At 33.1% G+C, this 24,191-nt stretch overlaps 1 protein-coding gene across 1 annotated transcript in view; it reads left to right on the forward strand.

Moving 5' to 3' along the window:
• LOC134700478 (uncharacterized) overlaps positions 1-24,191 on the forward strand; it is a 91,486-nt gene that overhangs the window by 59,863 nt on the left and 7,432 nt on the right. Inside the window, exons 5-10 of the mRNA XM_063561871.1 lie at positions 1,436-1,696; positions 4,849-5,286; positions 7,913-8,070; positions 9,402-10,613; positions 10,964-11,044; positions 15,137-15,217. Of these exons, the coding sequence (XP_063417941.1) occupies positions 1,436-1,696; positions 4,849-5,286; positions 7,913-8,070; positions 9,402-10,613; positions 10,964-11,044; positions 15,137-15,217 (2,231 nt within the window). The remainder of the gene's footprint in view (positions 1-1,435; positions 1,697-4,848; positions 5,287-7,912; positions 8,071-9,401; positions 10,614-10,963; positions 11,045-15,136; positions 15,218-24,191) is intronic.

Genomic DNA, 24,191 nt, shown 5'->3' on the forward strand with positions numbered 1-24,191 from the left:
CAAGCACTGAAGTTGGTACCGGCATTTGTACAAAGCGCAACATTTGATGAAATTAAACATTTTGTAGACTTTTACCCAATCGGAACAACTCGGCCTTTCTGGTTGCACGAAGAAATAACTATTGTACTGCGTAGCGAGAATGGCCGAGTAGTTACAATTGGACTTTTACCATACTGATTTGCCGAGTCCATCTACAATGCCTTCCGTACAGCGTTTGTGGCAAAAGACTTGCGAGTCAATGCTTTCAAAACCAGAAACTGTAGCCGGTGCTCTGAAAGAATGTTACAAAACCGACTTTCCAATTATTTCTGTTATCTTAAAAATCATAGCTACCAGGGGTTGACGAGTTGCGAATGTGAGCGATCCAACAGTGAGTTATTAATTCTAAAAACATATACCTGAGAACAACTATGGGACAATCGCGTTTAAACGGACTTGCGTTGATGCATGTGCACTACAGTTTGGAACTAAACATAAAACAAATTATAGATAACTTTGCAAGGAAACCCCGCGAAGCATGATGTTGAATGACCTGATAAACGTTTAAGTTTGTTAAATTAGTAAATTTTGAACAATTTTACGTAAAACTATTTTTACCGATTCGGAACATTTTAGCTTAACCCTTTTTACAGCTTGCTTTATTCAGGTCAGTGACAGTTGTATATTGTGCTATTTTAGATTGCAAGATATTGTATAGAGTCTTAAATAAAAATCAGTTTTACATGTCTTTAAATTCCTTTACCTAGGAATATGCGCATCGCATGGTGTTGTCCAAATTCATGATCTTCCATAATGTCGAAGGTATTTTTTAACCTTTTCATACCTTTTTATACCATTCAATATTCATTTGGGACCACCCCCAAATTTTTTTCTGGATCCGCCACTGTATATAATGGTTTACACAGATATAATGCTGGTATGGGTCACTTTTTTGGAATGTCAAATATATCAATGGTGTGTTATTTTACGGAGGTAATACATCAAGGTGCCCGCATTTATTATATATCAATGGGTCATACATGTTAATCTTCTGTTCTGATGTCTATAAAACAGTGTTCTGATCTGTTTATCTCTTAATATGAATCATGGATCCCATGGGTTTAAGATAAGATGACTCATGCATGCATGATAGCTTAAAAATGTATATAAATGGGTTGTGATTTTCTTATGAAATGCATGAATGGGGAGGGATTTTAGCATAAATCTATAAATGAATTGGGTGTGTTAATCAAACCCCAGTCGCACGTCTGTACCCAAATGTAAAGGTTGACAAGAAGCAGTTGTCCTTTTTAGGTGGTTTGAATAAAAATAAGCAATAGGTCAGGCAAAGGACAAATCGTGTAAGAATTAGAGAAATGTGTAAACTTAGTTTTAAAAATAGAGTGAAGTTGTAATGTTCTTCTTTATGAAAAAACTCTATACCATATCTTTGTAGATGATGTAGTTCCAACTGAAATAAAATTAATGGCTGACAAAAGATCTATTGATTTGTACTTAAAATTACTCGAGTCAGGGTCTGAGAAAAAGAGGGACATACGTTTAGTAGTTGTTGGAAAACAAGGCGCTGGAAAGACATCATTGATTAGAAGATTGTTTGGTGAAGACATTACAGATGTAACCAGTACAAATGGAATCAAAATTCACAAAATAAAATGCAAAGCAATGTCTGATGATGGCATATGGAATAAGTTAGATGGTATGATGTTAACTCTTAAAAAAGAAAATATTTACAGTTTTTAATTTTCCGGCTTATTGCAAGAGTTCCAAGTGGTGAATTTCAAATCGTTCTTTTGTAAATTTTGAGACTGCCATGAGGAGTTGGTTAACAATTATGGAAGATCTGTTTCTTAGTTGACAACGGATTTGTTCCTATTTTTGTAACTACAATCCCGGCCCTTTTTCCTTAATGTTACCACCTGAGTTACATTTATCACCGGGTTTGTTTTAATATAAGCAAGATGGTGGGTGCCACATGTGGAGCAGGATCTGCTTGCCGTTTCGGAGCACCTGAGACCACTCCAAATTATTGGTGGAGTTGGTGTTGCTCAGCCTTTAGTTTTCGATGTTGTGTGTTGTGTACTGTTGTCAGTTTATTTTCGACTTATGAGTTTGAATGTTCCTTTGGTATTCCTCACCTCTCATTAATTGCAAGTTATGATCAAGCAAACAGTGACTTTAAATATTGAGAAGAGCAAACCCTGCAAACGCTAATGTCAGGTTCAGTGTTTACTGCCCTGCCTCTGAAAACAGGACTAAAATGTTTAAGCTCAGTCAACTACTACAATAGCATCATGTCAGATATCATTGCATACATTTTTTTTGCTCTATTTAAAGTTCTAGACGCATTAGGGAAATTGACCAAGATATGGTCTAACATTTTTTTTGGAGCAGGGTTCATCTGAGTTTTTCATAATTCTTTGGTCAATATTGAATTTTATTGTGATAAGGTCTGTTATTAGATACGATAACCGATGGGCCAACTATATTGGATGTATAGAACAATTGTAAGGTGTACATCTCCATATGATTGGGTTTAACCAATCTTGACCTTATTTAATGGATCATTTATTATTGTGCTAATGTAATTTAATACATGTATTAAGACATTAATCTTTGAGGCATTCAACTTCAAATACAATCCTATCAATTAAGCAGGCTAGATATTTAAGTGTATGCACTCTTGTTAGCTCATCTGACTACTTGGCCAAAACATTACCTCCTTTTAGTTTCTTACACAATTATAAAATGACCCAGTAATAGAGTGATTTATAGTAAATGGCTAATTTAATGAGATTTAAACTAGACCCCCTCTATTTATTTTAACCCCGCCTGACCCACTAGACCAAGTGATTTAATTTCATTACTTCGCATCCAGCATCATTTGTAAACATTCACAAACATCTTCTTCACTAAAACTACTGAGTCAATTGAAATCAAACTTGGCCTCAATCATTCTTAGTCTATTTGCTGTACATGCAATATAGATATAATTCTATACATAAAACCAACCATCTTATATTAGTACTGTTATGCAAATTTTTACATAAGCACGTCTAAACAAGTGACATATTCAGAACTTCTCTAAAAATCAGCTTAACAATTTTAAAAGAAGCAAATTTACTGAAGCAAATTTTTGTTATTCCCTCGCCGGGATTCAAACTCATGCAGATTTAACATTGTTGTGCTGATATTTAGAGTAGTTATGCATATCCTTCTTGAACACCTAAGATCGCCTCCAGTGTTCAGTGGCGTTTGTGTTGACGAGTCTTTAGTTTTCTATGATATATTGTGTATATTGTGTATATTGTTATTTAATTATTTATTGTTTTTTTTTTGCCATGGGTTTGAATATTCCTTTGGTATCCTTTGCCTCTATTTTATAGTAATTAAATGTGTACCTACTTCGTGATCTTTTTTATCAATTATAATTGTGGAAGCTGACTACTAATAGGTGTATTGCTCATAAATAAGGACTTTTACGATTATATTGTTAATATGATAGAAAGAACGGATTTTAGATGGCAAAAATGATGAACAAGGCAATATCTACAAATAAGTTGAATTATTGAAATCGTTTGTCTCTACCCTATATTATGAGTTGGTGCATTTAAATGATAATTTTTACTCTTTTTTGTGTGTTGAGATTAAACAAATGATTAATATATTCACAGTTAGTTAGACTACAAACCCCCCTCAGTGGCATAGTAGTAAGTTCCCCCAAGACTTTAAAATCGGTATTTGTTGCTTCTCCGCTAAACCATGCAGCATTTAAGATAAGAGAAAAGACTGGAGTCAGTGCTTAGCATGTCAGTCAAGTAGAAAATAGGGTTTATATTTCATATCACTTAGTCACGTTCTCGTTCTGGATATGAACCTTTTTGCCACTGGACATTAAACAGCCATTCATCCATCTATCCATCCATCTAATCTGCAATGTTGATTGATGCACATTGACCCATATGAGAACACAAGCTGTTGGGTTTTGGTTGTTTTTTTTTAACATATGATATTGAAAACTATAATCGATAGAAGAAAAACCCGTTTAATAGCAATAATTGTCAGCAAAGAAATATCTACAAAAAAGTATCAGAAAAACTACTCATTTGAATTATTTACTATAAATGACAATGTTAATCAATGTTTTGGTTTTTTCTATAATTATCTTAAAACTATCAAAGGTAACCTTTAATTTTGATGCTTATTGAAATACATGTATTTATATACAGCAGTATGCAATTATATAGCCCTAGATTTTTGTATGTATCTTTGAACTTGCATTAAGTTTTGTTTTTCACCAAACCAATCAATTTCTTAAATAATCTTACAAAATTCTGGAGCACCTGAAATCTGAATTAAAATGATTCTGCCAGTGATGTATCTTCGACATTCTGGAGATAGTTTTACTTGTCGCCAGGGTTTGTACTTACATAAGCATCACGGTGGTTGCCACATGTGCAGCAGGGGGGTATGCTTATCCTTCTGTAGATCACCCCTGGATTTTTGTAGGGTTCATGTTGCTCAGTTTAGTTGTCTATGTTGTGCTTTTTTTCTTCTTTTTTATGGCATTTTCAGTTTGTTTTCGAATTTCTTGTTTTCCCTTTGGTATCTTTTGCCTCTCTTGCAGCTTTCAGATGTATTTTTAAAGTTTGAATATATTAGGGTAGTACAGAAACCGCCTTTATTGTTTTGACTATGTACACCTTTCAGTTGTATTTTTAAAGTTTGAATATATTATGGTAGACAAAGTCCACTGTGTAACAGTTTATTGCTTTTTTATTCCTTTGTCCTTAACGTTTCCTATTTCTACTGACTCAGAAATAAACTTATATTTTTACTTTTTAATGATAGAAAAATATGAATTAACTGAAACTCTTGGAAGACTATTGAAAGAATATGAGGAACAACGTCACGACAAGGCAGCTAAAGAAAAACTAGTAGAATCACACATGGCCATTAAGGACAAAAGACCAGCAATATCTTATGATGAATCAATGAAATCAGAGACGGTATCCATGGAACCTAAAATAATAAAACCTCTAGATGAACCTCTAGTAACACCTCAGCAGTCCAGCCAATCCTCTGAACAAGCAGCAAGGGATTTTGAAACCATGCTAACCGCTAAGTCTAAAGTTGATGTACACGACAAAGAGGAATATGCCACATTTTTGCTATGGGATTTTGCAGGGGATGAAGAATTTTACCACACACATCAAACCTTTTTGTCCCAAGATGCAATGTATCTTGTTGTAACAAAACTCAATGAAGCAGATGATTCTAATGCACAAGGTAATATGTCATATTGATTAATAGTTAGTTTTACGATTAGATTTCAGATTTCTCAGCTTTAAAGTCATAAGAAACCTCAAATTAATAAAAAAAATATGCATATGTTTTTTTATATCTTAATGGATAGTTTTCATTATACAAATTATGAACATATATTTTTTTCTGATGAACATTCTTTAATTTGTCCACATTTAGAAGAAGTTTACTTATTTTTAATTGCTTTCCTCCAGGAAGCAATTCGCCCACATATTTTCCGTATGCATACTGACCCGAGCGTAAGCCTCCTCGTAAAAATCTGGTGATCGCAATGCGCATGGATCTGTCATTGAAATAAACAAATATCTGATTATACATGTTAAACACATGCTCAATACCCATGCTTTTTGTGATTTGTTTACTATAAGGTGACAATCGGTAAACTTCGGCTTCAACACACGGCATTTAATAAGCAGCCATATTTGTTAAATCATAACAAACAGAGAGAGAAAAAAATGACGATAATATGATATATTTGCGAAAATAATGATAAAATCGTGCACAGAGGACTAAGTTTATGATATATACATGCATTGGTTCAAGTATTGGATAAGCATTATTTTTCACCAATCACTCGTTTCTTTTGACTTTAAAGATACATTTACCAAAACTCTTGTTCTCAAGCAGACTGTTGTAATTCTAAGTTTTGTTTATTGCAATTTAGCTTCTACAATAGGGGTTGATATGTAAAGCTTGATTGAAGTTTCAAAATAGTTATTAGTTCATATATTTAAAAGGAGTATAATGCATATGTGTCTTTGTCATTCATTTGATAGTTTGCCCTATCACCATGATCACCCTCAATTCGATCTTTGAGTTATATGTGATATTCAACTTAAAATACTGATTGTTCTGTATTTTCTATCAACATTGTTAACATTGATAGCAATATTTAAGCGACAAATATTTTGTAAGCGTCAAGGGTTTCAATCATTCATACTAGCATTAGGAGATAGCACACATGTATTTTCAATTACTATCCAGCAAAACTCACGACAGTGAAAAACAATGATTATGGGAGATGCCGATGGATTCAAGAATATAAATAAAAAGAAAAGTGACGTGATAGTTTACGTTTTTTTAATGAACAGCAGACTTAGTACGTGAAAAGATATGACTTTTTACCAACATTAAACTACCCTTTGTTTCACCCACTTTCCTACGAAATTCTGAGTTGGGGTCTAGGGTGCCGTGCCATCAGTACATCATAGGTGACTGGTATGCTGTATAGCCTGTATAGGTGATTACGTTTTGCATTTTTATGGCTTGAAATATCGGATTATTTTAATACCGCAAACTAGGACATATTGCAAGAGCTGGTTGTTATTTTGCAGTAGACGGAAAATTGACTCATTTACGGCCGATCATTAAAATGTTCTAGAATTTTTAACTTCGTTAAATCAAAAAGGGTTTAGGAAACAGTACTATTAAAATTGTCAGAAGTATGGTATCTTTATTTATGTGTTGAAATCAAGAGAACATTGTTGGTCAATGGCCGATGATGAAGCAAGTTCTCAAAGGTATATTCAATATTGAGCCATCATTACCAATATATCAGAGAACATTGGACGTTGAAGTCGTGCTTAAAGACATTGACACCAGTTTATATGTTATATTTTCCTGTTTGATCATAAAGCCAGTTACACTTGTTAACAGTTCAAACGTTACAAACCATTCATAGTTTAGATTTAGATGACATAACTGTTACAGATAGTAACATCTATATAGATGTTAGAAGTTTATTGAAATGTTCGAAGCCAGGGAGGCATTTACTAGCAATTGAGTTGACAGCTTTTATTTAGGACAAAAGGATGTGTATTGTAAATTTTCTAACAGAGTACTTAGTTAGAAAATCATGTTTTCGGAAAACTCAAAAAATAATCTTGAGCTGTAAAAAACATATTCTTATGAGTCTATAGCACTCTTGGACGTTGGGTTAAAATTGTTTTGCAAATGGCTGATGTACACATAATTATAAATAAACCACATAGTACTAGATCAGCCAGTACATGTGCTACTTCCGTTGATACAATTTTAAAAGTGGCAGATTTGTCAGATTAATCAACATTCAGAAATGTCAATAATAAACCGTTCTCAATTTTACTGTTTCGAAACATACTTATAATGATAGTTATAGTTATAGTGTTAGGGTTTTGAGAAGTTTTATCTTGTCAAATTCGGATGAGTCTGATGTATAATGAAAACAGGTATGTTAGATTTAGTATGAACAAAAAAGTAAAAGCAAAAACATACTGAACTCTAAAGGTAAAGTCTTACTTAATGAAATATCAAAGATACCAGGTTTATAATTTGATACGCTAGACGCACGTTTCGTCTACATAAGTCTCATCAGTGACGCTCAGATCAAAATAGTTATAAAGCCAAACAATTACAAAGTTGAAGAGTATTGAGGACCCAAAATTCTAAATGTTGTGTCAAATATGGCTAAGGTAATCTATTCCTGGGATAAGAAACTCCTTAGTTTTTCGAAAACAAATGTAAAGTGTCGTAACAGGAAATTAATATTTATGTCAATACAATTATACTTGAATAAATGATAATATGAAGTTGTTGTACTATGACTTTGTAGCTTTATTCCGACTCTGGATTGACTCAATACATTGCTACAGTAGACTGGAAGAGGGAAATATATCGGATGACAAGACGACAAAGTCAGGTTATCTTGATCCACCAATAGTTATTGTTGGTACATGGAAAGATGCTGTAGAAGCCTCAGCAGCAGAAACGGTATATGATGTTTACAAATTTGTAAAGATGAAGACACTTCGCTATTGTTTCATGTATTGTGTTTGTTCTGCTTTTAAATGATTTATTATTTTATGTAAGAAGTGTTTGCGTTTTTAAGTAGGGTTCGTGTTGTTAATCTGTAGTTTTCTATGTTGTGTCATGCATACTATTGTTTTTCTGTTTGTCCCTTTCATTTTTAGCCATGGTATTGTCAGTTTATTTTCGATTTATGAGTTTGACTGTCCCTCTGGTATCTTTCGTCCCTCTTTTAAGGGTATAAAACATATTTTGTAAATTGTGCCGAAGCAATAATTCAAGATCTGCCTTTTCTGAAAATCGGCTACGAGATTGCAGCACATGTGAACATTTTATAGCTGACTATGCGGTATGGGCTTTGCTCATTGTTGTAGACCGTACGGTGAATAGTGAGTGCCTTGCATTTTCTAGTTATTTCAGAAAACGCCATTTGCCTATGAAATTATAATATAAAGAATAATTAGAGTAGATTCATGTTATACCGACATATTGGATTGTACAATCTGTGTACAAAATCAGTCTAGTTATTTGTCAAAATCTGCAAAATTGAAGACAGATTTGCAATTTATTGGTTAGATTTCTTATCTAGATAAAGAATACTTGGTGGTATACTAACTTAAAATATTTAAACAAATATCAAACTTTGTGTTTTTAAAGGAGAGATAATTCCATTAGTATAACATACATACTGATTTGATAAGAAATCTTAATATTTGTTCTTGTAGCAAGAAAACAAGTTTGATGACACAATTTTTCTCTTTATTTTTTTAAACGTATTATGAAACCTATCTTCTCACACAATTTATTTAAAAAATCTGTTTATGCACACAAATATTCATTCACAGTCTAACCAAATTCAAGCAATTTTACACGACTCATAGCTTGGAAAAAAGCACGGTGACCCATACTTTTTATTATAATTATGAAAAGAACCATAGTTAAAACTTCATTATGACAACGTCTTAGAAAATTCTATCTTAAGAAATATTTACCTATAATCTACCTTAAAGAAATATTTACCTATAATCTACCTTAATAAAAAAAATGTTTTGTTCGGTCACTTGTTGACTATTTTTCTCTATTTTAATTCTTTTATTATGTGTTTTATAAGTATTATTGTAATATGTTATTAAAATTGAGCTTCAAAAACAGTTATCTCATTGGCAATCATACCACATGTTCTTTTTTATATTTGCGATATTTTCAAAAGATTCATTTGTATAATATTCTTCTTTAAGAACTTATCAATAGAAAACCACACAAAATACCAAGAATGCTAATATTATGTTTTGTAGGTCGAAAAAGCATACAAAGAAAGCCTGTTAAAATACACCAATGAACTAGCAGATGATGAACGTGGTCATTTAAGGTGTGAATACTTCATTTCCAATAAAGACGATGAATGCATTGTATTTCAGCAGATACGTCAGAACATTTTAAATTTAGCCAGAGGAATGAGAACCTGGAACATAAAATATCCGTTAAAATTCATTCAACTGGAACAACGACTTCAAAAAAAGAAAGAAGAGTTACCAATCATTTCTTATCATGAAATGAAAGACATTTCAACTAATACACCAGAGCCTTTAAGTGAGGAAGAACTGATATTGTTTCTAAAATTTCACCATGAACTCAGAGCTTTAGTGTATTTCAAGGATCTATCCGAATATATCATTTTAGATACACAATGGTTGTCTGATGCTTTTAGATGTATAGTAACAGCACAGAAATTTCGAATTAATATCAGAAATCAAAAAGAATGGAATGATTTTTTTCAACTAGGCAAATTAAAAAATGCAGTTTTAGAAGATATATTTAAAAATGAAACAACAATTTTGTATGAACATAAAGACTTTATCTTGAAAGTTATGGAGAAATTTGATATAATTATACATCCAAACAAATCAGAGGATGTTGATGAAAACCATTGTTACTATGTACCCTGTATGATAAAAGAACAATGCCCGTGTGACATCTACCAAATGTTTAAAGTGCCAGAAGATACTCATCACAGGTCCACTTGGTTGTGTTTCAAATTTAAGTTTCTACCACCACATCTTATGAATCATTTAATTGCATCACTGAGCCGGAGGTATGCTATAGCACAAGTCGGTATATCAAATCAGAAGAAAATGCAGATTGCTATTTTCCGGAACATTGTGGTCTTTGAGTTACATAAGACGAAATTGAGAAAATTGCTGGTAACGACATGTCCAAATGCAATACAGATACAAGTTTTAGAATTTGGGAAAGTTATTGAAGGAGGGTTGTTCAAGGACATCGCTGACTTAGTTGAGATGGAATTAGAAAAGATAATTCATACGAGATTCAACATGTCAAATGTAAAATTTGAAAAAAAGTGGGAATGTGGTCTAACAAAACCAGAGTTTGTTACAGGTATCAATGACTTTGATGGAGAGCAGATGACAGAATACTACTGTGAAACATGTAAAAAAAAACACAAGTTCGTGGATGAATGGTCAGGTTTACAAACGAAATCTCTAAGCGTAAGTAAAGAATATACCTTTAAACAAATTTGTTTGCAATTATCTGGTCTGGTAAGATAATCTTGCAAAGTGAGACATATGTATGAAACCTTTGAGGGAATAGCCACAACAGTTTAGAGTTACATGTAAGGTGAGATCAGAAATAGACGATGAGAAATTAAGAGGTATTGCTGAACAACTATGATATATCAAATTAAGGACACCAATGACAATGCATATTGATAAAGAAAGAAAAAAAAATCTTCCAAACAGAAAACAAATGATTGAATAGCATTACATTGTGACTGATTTATATGTTGACATTGAAATATCGGATGATCTTAACTATTATTATTTGGATATCATTTCAGTTTCTCCATTGTTCTAATGATGCTGAACACTCAAATCCTCATCTAGAACCCCCCAGGAACAAAACAAGAATGTCGACGAAGGTAACATGCTATGATTGATTTATTTTAAAAAAAAACCTTTCAGTTATTAATGTTGCAGATTTATTACAATTATGAACAAAAAATCACTCTCCAAATATCTAACATGTTAAAAAATTCTTCTGAGACATATCTCTTGACCTTAATCAAGTATATCTACTTATATCTTTAAAATGGTACTGCACTCAGTATATGTTTTGAGTTCAAGGAAGACCAGTGACAAAACAAACAAAAAGGTTGCTAGTCATATGTTGTCATAGTTCTGGATATACATTTTTACAGCAACAGTACAAAAATGTAAACTAAAATTCCACCAGTTTTTATACGCCTGTCAAAATTTTGACGGGACGTATAATGGTATACAAATGTCCGGTGTCCGTCTGTCTGTTCGTCTGTCTGTCCGTCTGTCTGTCCGTCTGTCTGTCCGTCTGTCTGTCCGTCCGTCCGTCTGTCCGTCTGTCCGGCGTAAACATGTTGCACCGTAACTTGAGAACGACTAAATTTTATTAAAACTGAATATAGTTGTTTCTTATGATGGTCAAAAGATCTGTATACTTTTTGATGAAAATAAGATTTAAACTTTTTGAGTTACGGCACTTAGTACCAAAACAGGGGTGTGTTTTTTTTCACATGTCGCACCGTATCTCAAAAACGATTCTTGATTATTGCTTAAAACTTTACACACTTCTTAGTTATATTAATCTTAATATCTGTATACTTTTTGGTGATGATTCAAAATTTAATTTTTGAGTGATTGAGTATTTTGTAAAAAAGGGGGAGGAGTTTTGTAGATGTCGCGCAGTATCTCAAAAACAATGTATGATTATTGCTTAAAACTGTACACACTTCTTTGTTATATTAATCTAAAGATCTGTATACTTTTTGTGATGATTCAAAATTTCATTTTTGAGTTATTAAGTATTTTGTAAAAATGGGGAGGGTTTCTTTACATGTCGTGCCGTATCTCAAAAACGATTTATGATTATTGCTTAAAACTTTACACACTTCTTTGTTATATTGATATAAAGATCTGTATAATTTTTGGTGATGACTCAAAATTTTACTATTGAGTTATTGAGTATTTTGTAAAAAAGGGGAGGTTTTTTTTTACATGTCGCGCCGTATCTTAAAAACCATTAATGATTATTGCTTGAAACTGTACACACTTCTTTTTTATATTAATCTAAAGATCTGTATACTTTTTGGTTCGATTCAAATTTTATTTTAGTGATATTTGTAAAAAAACAGGGTGGGTGGGGGGGGGGGGGGGGGGGGTCTGGGTCTGTTTCCACATGTCCCGCCAGGTTTCAAAAACAATAAATGGTTATTGCTTAAAACTTTATCAGAAACTATTAATGATTATTGTATAAAACTTCCACACAAGACGTCAGGCGTATCATGCGCTCATGGCGCAGCTGTTTATTTTAAACTGTCTTCAGAGGACATACTTAGAAATAACAAGAACTCAGAGAAAAAGTGCAGTAACCAAGTATTTTAAAATGATACTGTGAGTGTACATTCAGTCATTGTTCATTGATTTTGAATATTTTGCAGAACTTACATGTTTGGAATAAATAAGTATTGCTATTTTGATTTCAGCATATACATTTTACCATCAAACTAGCAATAAGATGAGACATATATCTCTGTGTTAAAGTCATATGAAACATGTGACTGGTTCTCCAAAACCGCTTGTCAGATTTACTTAGGGTTTCATAGATTGGTAGACTAATATGTCTAGGTGAGCCATTAATCTTTCGTTTGTGCATTGGGGTCTGTTGAGGGGTATTTTTTGGGGGGAACAGAGGGAGGGGTTTACTATAGAACCCTATGGGATTTATGTTCTAAAAATTTTAAATGAATAGAACTTGAAAACTGTAAGTGATAGATACATGCAGTCTTCAGAAATGATGATAGGACAATAAAACAAATCACATGAAATATAGGGGGAGTCCCTGTGTGGTCATTCCCATCCCCTTCAATTTGAGAATATGCTGTTATCTTGTTATTCCCACCCCTAAACCATATATATTCTTGAATGGGACGATTAAACAAATCTAATAAAATTAAACGGAAGTCACTGGGGGTCATCCCCACCCCGTTTAATTTGAGAATGTGCTATTATCTTGTAAACGGTCCAGATCCTCACCCCTAAACCATATATATTCTTGTAGGGGACAATAAAGCAAGTGAAATGATATAGACGGGAAGTCCCTATGGGGTCACCCAATCCCCTCTTGTTTGAAAACTTGTAAACGGTCAACATGCCCACCCCTAAACCATATATATTATTGTATGGGACAATAAAACTAATCAAATGAAATTAAAGGGAAGTCCCCGGGAGTCATCCCCACTCCATTCAATTTGAGAATGAGCTATTATCTTGTAAACGGTCAAGATCCCTTCCCCTTAACCATATATATTCTTGTAGGGGAAAATTAAACAGATGAAATAAAATGAAAGGGAGGTCCTTAGGGGGTCACCCCAACCCCTTTTGTTTGAAAACATGTAAACGGTCAACATACCCACCCCTAAACCATATACATTCTTGTTAGGGACCATAAAACAAATCACATGAAATGTAGGTTAAGTACGTGGGGTTCACCACCAACCCCTCCTGTTTGAATACTTGTAAATAGGGGAGATCCTAACCCCTAAGCCATATATATTCTTGTATAGACAAAAAATCAAATCAAATGAATATGGGACCATATGAATGGCGAGTTATGGGAGCTTTGTTTGGGAGACTTCGTATTAGACTTAGCCGTATTTGGCACAACTTTTTGGAATTTTGGATCCTCAATGCTCTTCAACTTTGTATTTATTCGGCTTTTTAACTATTTTGATCTGAGCGTCACTGATGAGTCTTATGTAGACGAAACGCGCGTCTGGCGTATAAAATTATAATCCTGGTACTTTTGATAACTATTTACACCACTGGGTCGATGCCACTGCTGGTGGACGTTTCGTCCCCGAGGGTATCACCAGCCCAGTAGGCAGCACTTCGGTGTTGACATGAATATCAATTATATGGTCATTTTTATAAATTTTCTGTTTACAAAACTTTGAATTTTTCGAAAAACTAAGGATTTTCTTACCCCAGGAGTAGATAACCTTAGCCGTATTTGGCACAACTTTTTGGAATTTTGGATCCTCAATGCTCTTCAACTTTGTATTTATTCGGCTTTTTAACTATTTTGATCTGAGCGTCACTGATGAGTCTTATGTAGACGAAACGCGCGTCTGGCGTATAAAATTATAATCCTGGTACTTTTGATAACTATTCGTAACAATTACTTCTTGTTTTTTATGCAAATAGATAGTATAATTGTCAATTTTTTTCTCTTTGTCTGTTATGAGGTGAAAAAAATGGCAGCTACTTAATCATGTTAATTGTCGTGTTTTGAAGCCGTAGTTTATCGATTGTCACCTCATAGTTAACAATCAACAAAGAAACATGGATATTGAGCACGTTTTAACATGTAAAATCACATATTTCACCAGATTTTTACGAGAAGGGTCACACTAAGGTCAACTTGCATACGGAAAATATGTCAGCCAATCGCTTCCTGGAAGCAAGCAATTAGAAAATCTTCTCAATGTGGACAAATTAAAGAAATTTCTTCACAAAAAAGTATATTTACATAAGTTTTATAATGAAAACTATCCATTTAGTTATAAAAAAACATATGCATCATTTTTTTTTAAATTTGAGGTTTAATATGACTTTAACAGTTTATTAAATTTAGAATTTATTAAGAAACTAAGGTTTCAACTCTGTGACCTACAAAGTTGACCTTAGATGAATTTGACTATTATTTTTAGGGTCTTGTTTGGTCATATAGTTTTTCAAATGTTTAGTTTCTAATACATTTATGGCTTTCAAATATTTAGCTTTGAGTATTCCTGATGAAGGTATATCCAACAAAAAGTGTTTTTTTTACGAATTAATTGCATAAAATGTTGTTTTCATTTATTATATGTCAACAAGCATTTATATATTATATCTTTACAAAAACGAAATCCACATCTTGTACACTTTTCGTTAGGTAAACGCAATCAATTTTGATTTCCAATAAACATTTTACTTTGTAGATACGTTGCTCCTTGCAAGCTGGTATGCAAGCATTTTCAGATGTAACTGAAGAGTCAACTAGAACAGGCAGTTTGACTGGGGTATGTAGATCAAAATAGAACCAGTATTTAAAGATATTTAAAAGATCTATCAAGAGTTATTTGGTGATCTTTCATGGCTTATTTCACGATGATTGAAAGATCTTGTGTCCAAGTTTTGAGTACAATGGTTCTGAAATACTTTGATGTTCTCTGTTATAAAGAACTTTTTGGATATTCTGGTTTTGTCAGATTAGTTCACACTTTCAAAAGTTTGAACGATGTAATTGCATTGCCTGATGTAAGGACACAGTATCTATAGTATTAGAAGATTGGATTTATTAAGTTGACAGAAATAGATATGATGATGATGATGATGACAACAAAGTTTACCAGAACTACTAATGTTCAAAACAATACAATAATATTTTGATTGCTTGCATGTTATGGAACTGAATGATTTGTGATTGGCTTGTTCTACAATAACATTGGCTAGAGGTGAAAAGGGGAGGTTGAGGTCTCACAAAACATGTTTAACCCTGCCACATTTTAGCGCCTGTCCCAAGTTAGGAGCCTCTGGCCTGTGTTAGTCTTTCTATGTTTTGATACAACCGCAAAAATTGAATTGGTCGTATATTGGTATACGTTGGCTGCGTCGTCATCGTTGTCGTCGTCCGAATACTTTTAGTTTTCACACTCTAACTTTAGTAAAAATGAGTAGAAATCTATGAAATTTTAACACAAGGTTTATGACCACAAAAGGAAGGTTAGGATTGATTTTGGGAGTTTTGGTCCCAACATTGAAGGAATTAGGGGCCAAAAAGGGCCCAAATAAGCATTGTCTTGGTTTTCGCACTATAACTTTAGTTAAAGTAAATAGAAATCTATGAAATTTTGATACAAGGTTTATGACTGCAAAAGAAAGGTTGGGATTGATTTTGGGAGTTGATGTCCAAACAGTTTAGGAATATGAGGCCAAAAAAGGGCCCAAATAAGCATTATTCTTGGTTTTCGCACAATAACTTTAGTATGAGTAAATAGAAATCAATGAAATTTAAACACAAGGTTTATGACCACAAAAAGAAGGTTGGGATTGATTTTGGGAGTTGAGGTCCCAACAGTTTAGGAAAAAGGGGCCAAAAAGGGGCCAAAATAAGCATTATTCTTGGTTTTTGCACCATAACTTTAGTATAAGTGAATAGAAATCTATGAAATTTAAGTACAAGGTTTATGACCATAAAAGGAAGGTTGGGTTTGATTTTGGGAGTTTCGGTCCAAACAGTTTAGGAATAAGGGGCCCAAAGGGTCCAAAATTGAACTTTATTTGATTTCATCAAAAATTTAATAATTGGGGTTCTGTGATATGCAAAATCTGACTGTGTATGCAGATTCTTATTTTTTGGTCCCGTTTTCAAATTGGTCTGCATTAAGGTCCAAAGGGTCCAAAATTAAACTTAGTTTGATTTTAACAAAAATTGAATGCTTGGGGTTCTTTGATATGCTTTATCTAAAAATGTACTTAAAATTTTTGATTATTGGCCCAGTTTTCAAGTTGGTCCAAATCGGGGTCCAAAATTAAACTTTGTTTGATTTCATCAAAAATTGAATAATTGGGGTTCTTTGATATGCCAATTCTAACTGTGTATATAGATTCTTAATTTTTGGTCCCGTTTTCAAATTGGTCTACATTAAAGTCCAAAGGGTCCAAAATTAAATAAGTTTGATTTTAACAAAAATTGAATTCTTGGGCTTTTTTGATATGCTGAATCTAAACATGTACTTAGATTTTTGATGATTTGGGCCCAGTTTACAAGTTGGTTCAAATCAGGATCCAAAATTATTAGATTAAGTATTGTGCAATAGCAACTAATTTTCAATTGCACAGTATTCAGCAATAGCAAGAAATCTTCAATTGCACAGTATTGTGCAATAGCAAGAAATTTTCAATTGCACAGTATTGTTCAATAGCAAATGTTTTCAATTGCACAGTATTGCGCAATGGCAAGAAATATCTAATTGCACAATATTGGGCGATAGCAAGAAATTTTCAATTGGAGTTATCTTTCGTTGTCCAGAATAGTAGTTGAATCAACTTAAATCATTGTTTTATACAATATTAAATGTATATTCACTTTTACTACCAACTAATAAATTAAAACAATCTTTAACATTTAGTGATTACAAGCACTTTTTTTACATTTTAATATTTTTTTATGTATTTAAATGCGTATTTATTGTTGCAAACTCCATTAGAAATTTGAATTGAGATCAGTTTTGGAAAAAGGAAAAGGGGGATGTGAAAAAAAATGGGGGGGGGGGGGGAGGTCTAAATTTTTCTCATTTCAGATTTCATAAATAAAAAGAAAATTTCTTCAAACATTTTTTTGAGAGGATTAATATTCAACAGCATAGTGAATTGTTCAAAGGCAAAAAAAAATATTTTAAGTTCATTAGACCACATTCATTCTGTGTCGGAAACCTATGCTGTGTCAACTATTTAATCACAATCCAAATTTAGAGCTGAATCCAGCTTGAATGTTGTGTCCATACTTGCCCCGACCGTTCAGGGTTCAACCTCTGCGGTCGTATAAAGCTGCGCCCTGCAGAGCATCTGGTTTAATTTTAGTTCATTTATATGTGTTGTAGTTTACGTATGACGTCCATTTTCACTGAACTATTACTCAATTTTAGATGACCTGGCCCGTCGTCCGTTGTCGTTGTTAACTTTTACAAAAATTTTCTCCTCTGATACTAATGTGTCCGGTGACCCGGCCAACCAACAAAGATGGCCGTCATGGCTAAAAATAGAACATAGGGGTAAAATGCAGTTTTTGGCTTATAACTCAAAAACCAAAGCATTTAGAGCAAATCTGACAAAGGGTAAAATTGTTCATCAGGTCAAGATCTATCTGCCCTGAAATTTTCAGATGAAACGGACAACCCGTTGCTGCCACTAGCCCCTAAATTGGTAATTTTAAGGAAATTTTCAAAAATCTTCTCCTCTGAAACTACCGGGCCAAATTTATCCAAACTTTTAAAAAATAAAATTGTTTAAAACGAGTTTGAACGATGTAATTGCATTGCCTGATGTAAGGACACAGTATCTATAGTATTAGAAGATTGGATTTATTAAGTTGACAGAAATAGATATGATGATGATGATGATGATGACAACAAAGTTTACCAGAACTACTAATGTTCAAAACAATACAATAATATTTTGATTGCTTGCATGTTATGGAACTGAATGATTTGTGATTGGCTTGTTCTACAATAACATTGGCTAGAGGTGAAAAGGGGAGGTTGAGGTCTCACAAAACATGTTTAACCCTGCCACATTTTAGCGCCTGTCCCAAGTTAGGAGCCTCTGGCCTGTGTTAGTCTTTATATGTTTTGATACAACCGCAAAAATTGAATTGGTCGTATATTGGTATACGTTGGCTGCGTCGTCATCGTTGTCGTCGTCCGAATACTTTTAGTTTTCACACTCTAACTTTAGTAAAAATGAGTAGAAATCTATGAAATTTTAACACAAGGTTTATGACCACAAAAGGAAGGTTAGGATTGATTTTGGGAGTTTTGGTCCCAACATTGAAGGAATTAGGGGCCAAAAAGGGCCCAAATAAGCATTGTCTTGGTTTTCGCACTATAACTTTAGTTAAAGTAAATAGAAATCTATGAAATTTTGATACAAGGTTTATGACTGCAAAAGAAAGGTTGGGATTGATTTTGGGAGTTGATGTCCAAACAGTTTAGGAATATGAGGCCAAAAAAGGGCCCAAATAAGCATTATTCTTGGTTTTCGCACAATAACTTTAGTATGAGTAAATAGAAATCAATGAAATTTAAACACAAGGTTTATGACCACAAAAAGAAGGTTGGGATTGATTTTGGGAGTTGAGGTCCCAACAGTTTAGGAAAAAGGGGCCAAAAAGGGGCCAAAATAAGCATTATTCTTGGTTTTTGCACCATAACTTTAGTATAAGTGAATAGAAATCTATGAAATTTAAGTACAAGGTTTATGACCATAAAAGGAAGGTTGGGTTTGATTTTGGGAGTTTCGGTCCAAACAGTTTAGGAATAAGGGGCCCAAAGGGTCCAAAATTGAACTTTATTTGATTTCATCAAAAATTTAATAATTGGGGTTCTGTGATATGCAAAATCTGACTGTGTATGCAGATTCTTATTTTTTGGTCCCGTTTTCAAATTGGTCTGCATTAAGGTCCAAAGGGTCCAAAATTAAACTTAGTTTGATTTTAACAATAATTGAATGCTTGGGGTTCTTTGATATGCTTTATCTAAAAATGTACTTAAATTTTTGATTATTGGCCCAGTTTTCAAGTTGGTCCAAATCGGGGTCCAAAATTAAACTTTGTTTGATTTCATCAAAAATTGAATAATTGGGGTTCTTTGATATGCCAATTCTAACTGTGTATATAGATTCTTAATTTTTGGTCCCGTTTTCAAATTGGTCTACATTAAAGTCCAAAGGGTCCAAAATTAAATAAGTTTGATTTTAACAAAAATTGAATTCTTGGGCTTTTTTGATATGCTGAATCTAAACATGTACTTAGATTTTTGATGATTTGGGCCCAGTTTACAAGTTGGTTCAAATCAGGATCCAAAATTATTAGATTAAGTATTGTGCAATAGCAACTAATTTTCAATTGCACAGTATTCAGCAATAGCAAGAAATCTTCAATTGCACAGTATTGTGCAATAGCAAGAAATTTTCAATTGCACAGTATTGTTCAATAGCAAATGTTTTCAATTGCACAGTATTGCGCAATGGCAAGAAATATCTAATTGCACAATATTGGGCGATAGCAAGAAATTTTCAATTGGAGTTATCTTTCGTTGTCCAGAATAGTAGTTGAATCAACTTAAATCATTGTTTTATACAATATTAAATGTATATTCACTTTTACTACCAACTAATAAATTAAAACAATCTTTAACATTTAGTGATTACAAGCACTTTTTTTACATTTTAATATTTTTTTATGTATTTAAATGCGTATTTATTGTTGCAAACTCCATTAGAAATTTGAATTGAGATCAGTTTTGGAAAAAGGAAAAGGGGGATGTGAAAAAAAATGGGGGGGGGGGGAGGTCTAAATTTTTCTCATTTCAGATTTCATAAATAAAAAGAAAATTTCTTCAAACATTTTTTTGAGAGGATTAATATTCAACAGCATAGTGAATTGCTCAAAGGCAAAAAAAAATATTTTAAGTTCATTAGACCACATTCATTCTGTGTCGGAAACCTATGCTGTGTCAACTATTTAATCACAATCCAAATTTAAAGCTGAATCCAGCTTGAATGTTGTGTCCATACTTGCCCCGACCGTTCAGGGTTCAACCTCTGCGGTCGTATAAAGCTGCGCCCTGCAGAGCATCTGGTTTAATTTTAGTTCATTTATATGTGTTGTAGTTTACGTATGACGTCCATTTTCACTGAACTATTACTCAATTTTAGATGACCTGGCCCGTCGTCCGTTGTCGTTGTTAACTTTTACAAAAATTTTCTCCTCTGATACTAATGTGTCCGGTGACCCGGCCAACCAACAAAGATGGCCGTCATGGCTAAAAATAGAACATAGGGGTAAAATGCAGTTTTTGGCTTATAACTCAAAAACCAAAGCATTTAGAGCAAATCTGACAAAGGGTAAAATTGTTCATCAGGTCAAGATCTATCTGCCCTGAAATTTTCAGATGAAACGGACAACCCGTTGCTGCCACTAGCCCCTAAATTGGTAATTTTAAGGAAATTTTCAAAAATCTTCTCCTCTGAAACTACCGGGCCAAATTTATCCAAACTTTTAAAAAATAAAATTGTTTAAAAGGTCAAGATCTATTTGTCCTGAAATTTTTGTTGGGTTGCTGCCCCTGAATTGGTAATTTTAAGGACATTTTGCCGTTTTTGGTTATCATCTAGAATACTGTTATAGATAAAGATAAACTGTTAACAGCAATAATGTTCAGCAAAGTAAGATTTACAAATAAGTCAAATGACTGAAATGGTCAATTGACTCCCTAAGGAGTTATTGTCCTTTAATGTCAATTTTTAACAATTTTCATAAAATTTGTAAATTTTTACTAACATTTTCCACTGAAACTACTTGGCCAAGTTCATTATAAATAGAGATAATTGTAAGCAGCAAGAATGTTCAGAAAAGTAAGATGTACAAACACATCACCATCACCAAAACACAGTTTTGTCATGAATCCATCTGCTTCCTTTGTTTAATATTCACATAGACCAAGGTGAGCGACACAGGCTCTTTAGAGCCTCTAGTTCTTTAGTGGCCAGCTGAAGCCCGCCTCTGGGTTAACATGATGCACTTCTCTGAGTGCAGGAATTTCTCGCTGTAACTCAATACAAGTTAAACATTTGTGCAATCGATCTTCAATCGAGGTTTATTCATGTTTGCTAATGTGCTCTGTCTATATATGCCTGTATGTGTTTCTTTGTTACATATTTGTTTGTTGTTATAGTGATTGAGATTTTAACACAAGGTTGACTGCTGTACCCCAATTTTTGACATTTTTACCTTTTATGTCTGTTTGTTTTGTTCCCACATTGTTGTCGACATAATGGAATGTTGTGCGACTGTCATACAAGTGAGAGGTATAGCTAGCTATAAAACCAGGTTCAATCCACCATTTTCCACTTAATAAAATGCATATACAAAGTCAGGAATATGAAAGTTGTTTTCCATTCGTTTGATGTGATTGAGCATTTGATTTTGCCATTTGATTAATGTCTTTCTGTATTGAATTTTCCTCGTAGTTCGGTATTTTTGTTATTTTACTTTTTACAGGTTTCATATTTTGTTGATCCAAAAGGGATTGAATTTGTATTCCAAGACATTAATATATCAGAGAGGTTTTAAGCTCACTTTTGACCGGGTAACCAAACTTGCTACAAAAGGGAATTGTAAATCAAGTCTGTTCTTTTTTAATTGATACTCAAATGAAACAAGTTACCCTTTTTCATATTAAACTAAACAAAATGTTAATGCTGATTTAATTTGTTCAATACCTAAAATGCCAACAGCTAATTTCTTTTGTATGTTATCAAAATTGAAAAAAAACATTGGTGTTTGAAATTCAAAATCAGACAGATAAGTGACCAGCAAGTGAATTGTCAATCTTGACTCCCTCAATACGCAATTTAAAAGGTTTAATTTTGGCGTCATAAAACTGTCAGAGGACAAATTCTTTAGTGGCGAAAAGGAAAATGAATATCTTGTATTTATTGTCTGTCTGTCTGTCTGATATTGCTTAATCATAGAAAAAGTATATATGTAAGACTCAGATTGTCTTAAATCAACATCCGTTCTTCAAATCAATGTCTAAATCTGACGTCACAATACAATACTATTCAAAATCAATTAATTGTTCTAAAATCGTCGTCCAATTTTTGGCTGTTCTAATGGATGCCCGTTTTACGAATTTGCCACAATACCTTTATTAAATGACTTCGTTGATGGCTTCAACTATGGACAATGAAGGATATGTTTTGGTGAGAAAAAGGAAAATGGAATAAGCAAAGTTATTACAATTCAAAATATATGAAGGTAATTAGTTTCTTAAATTAGCAAAACGATAAAAATGATGTAAATAAAGATCAGTAATGCTAAGCCGGATTAAAAATCTTCCTTCTGCAATTCTACGATAGGTTGACAATTTGATGTCGAGAATTAAAATAATAAAAAAAATTGATAGCGGACAGATTGACAGTTCCACAGGTCGACAGGTTGACAGTTATAAGTCCAGACTTAATGAATATTATTCCAAAAGAAAACAAAGCAATAGTAAGCAGTTTATTTTTATCAGATTGTCAACTTGTTAATTTATGATTTTTTTTAAACCTATTTACTTGTTTAGTTGTAAAATTAAACCTGTCAACCTGTCGACCTGTTAATCTTTATACCACTTGTCAACCTGTCGACCTTCCAACCTGTCGACCTTAACACTTGTCAACCTGTCAACTTTTCTACTTGTCGACTTTCTAGTGTCAACCTGTCGCCTTTTTAGTCTGTCAACTTATGTACATATAAACAATTTTACTTCTTGATTTAAATCGATTTATTCCTCTGTTCTTCCTATTGAACTACAGTACCGTTTTCCTTTGGTATCTTTCGTCCCTCTTTTATCCTACTTGACCCAACATCTGTTCCCAGTTTCTGGTTGAACAAATCTCTATGTCTGTAACTGTTTGAAAAGTGAGTTGTTTGTCAGAAAACGTGTGGTGTTAGGGAATCCAGATTTTTACTCGGAGGTATTGAAAAAAATATGTAACGATATCAGAATGGTACTTGTAATGGTATTTTCGTTCCCATGTTGGGTTTAGTAATATACTAAGATTTAATAAAGCATTCTTCTTTCGACCTTAAACATTTAGATTATCATAACTGAATCTTCAACCAAGCTAGACAAAGTTGAAAATAATGCCACATGCATAAATAACAAGTGCTTCAAAACATGATAAAGTATTAGCAGTCATGTAAAAGAATACACTGAATTGATTGATTGACGGTTGATTAACGTCCAGTGGGAAATGTTTCATGCATGATACAATACAATTTTGAACAACAACAAAAATGTTGACACATTTGATCAACCCGTCGGAAAAGGTTAAAGATTCTGTTTTGTGTGAAAATTATATACACATTCTAAATACAGTACACTTTGTACGGTATAAATGTGTGACCAGGTACATAATTCAGAAGTAGAAGCTAAACAAATGTAGTCCTAATGAATAAGCCGTAAAAACTTATAGGTATGATACCACCAACTCATAGTACGTCACATCCGGTTGCATACGAAAAAGGGTAGACAAAAATATTCCCTTGAATTTGACAGATGTAGGAAATTAATCCTACATTTCATTGCAGTAAAACAATGCTTGATCATAAACCTATATCTTGGGTGTTACAAAGCACCATTATTTTTTTATTTGGTGTTGCTTTAGAATATTTTTTAAACTTGAGGTTACATATGGTTACTTAAGTTTGTACACAGGCGACAG

Source organism: Mytilus trossulus, unplaced genomic scaffold (genome assembly GCF_036588685.1).
Source record: "Mytilus trossulus isolate FHL-02 unplaced genomic scaffold, PNRI_Mtr1.1.1.hap1 h1tg000158l__unscaffolded, whole genome shotgun sequence".
Classification (NCBI taxonomy): domain Eukaryota; kingdom Metazoa; phylum Mollusca; class Bivalvia; order Mytilida; family Mytilidae; genus Mytilus; species Mytilus trossulus.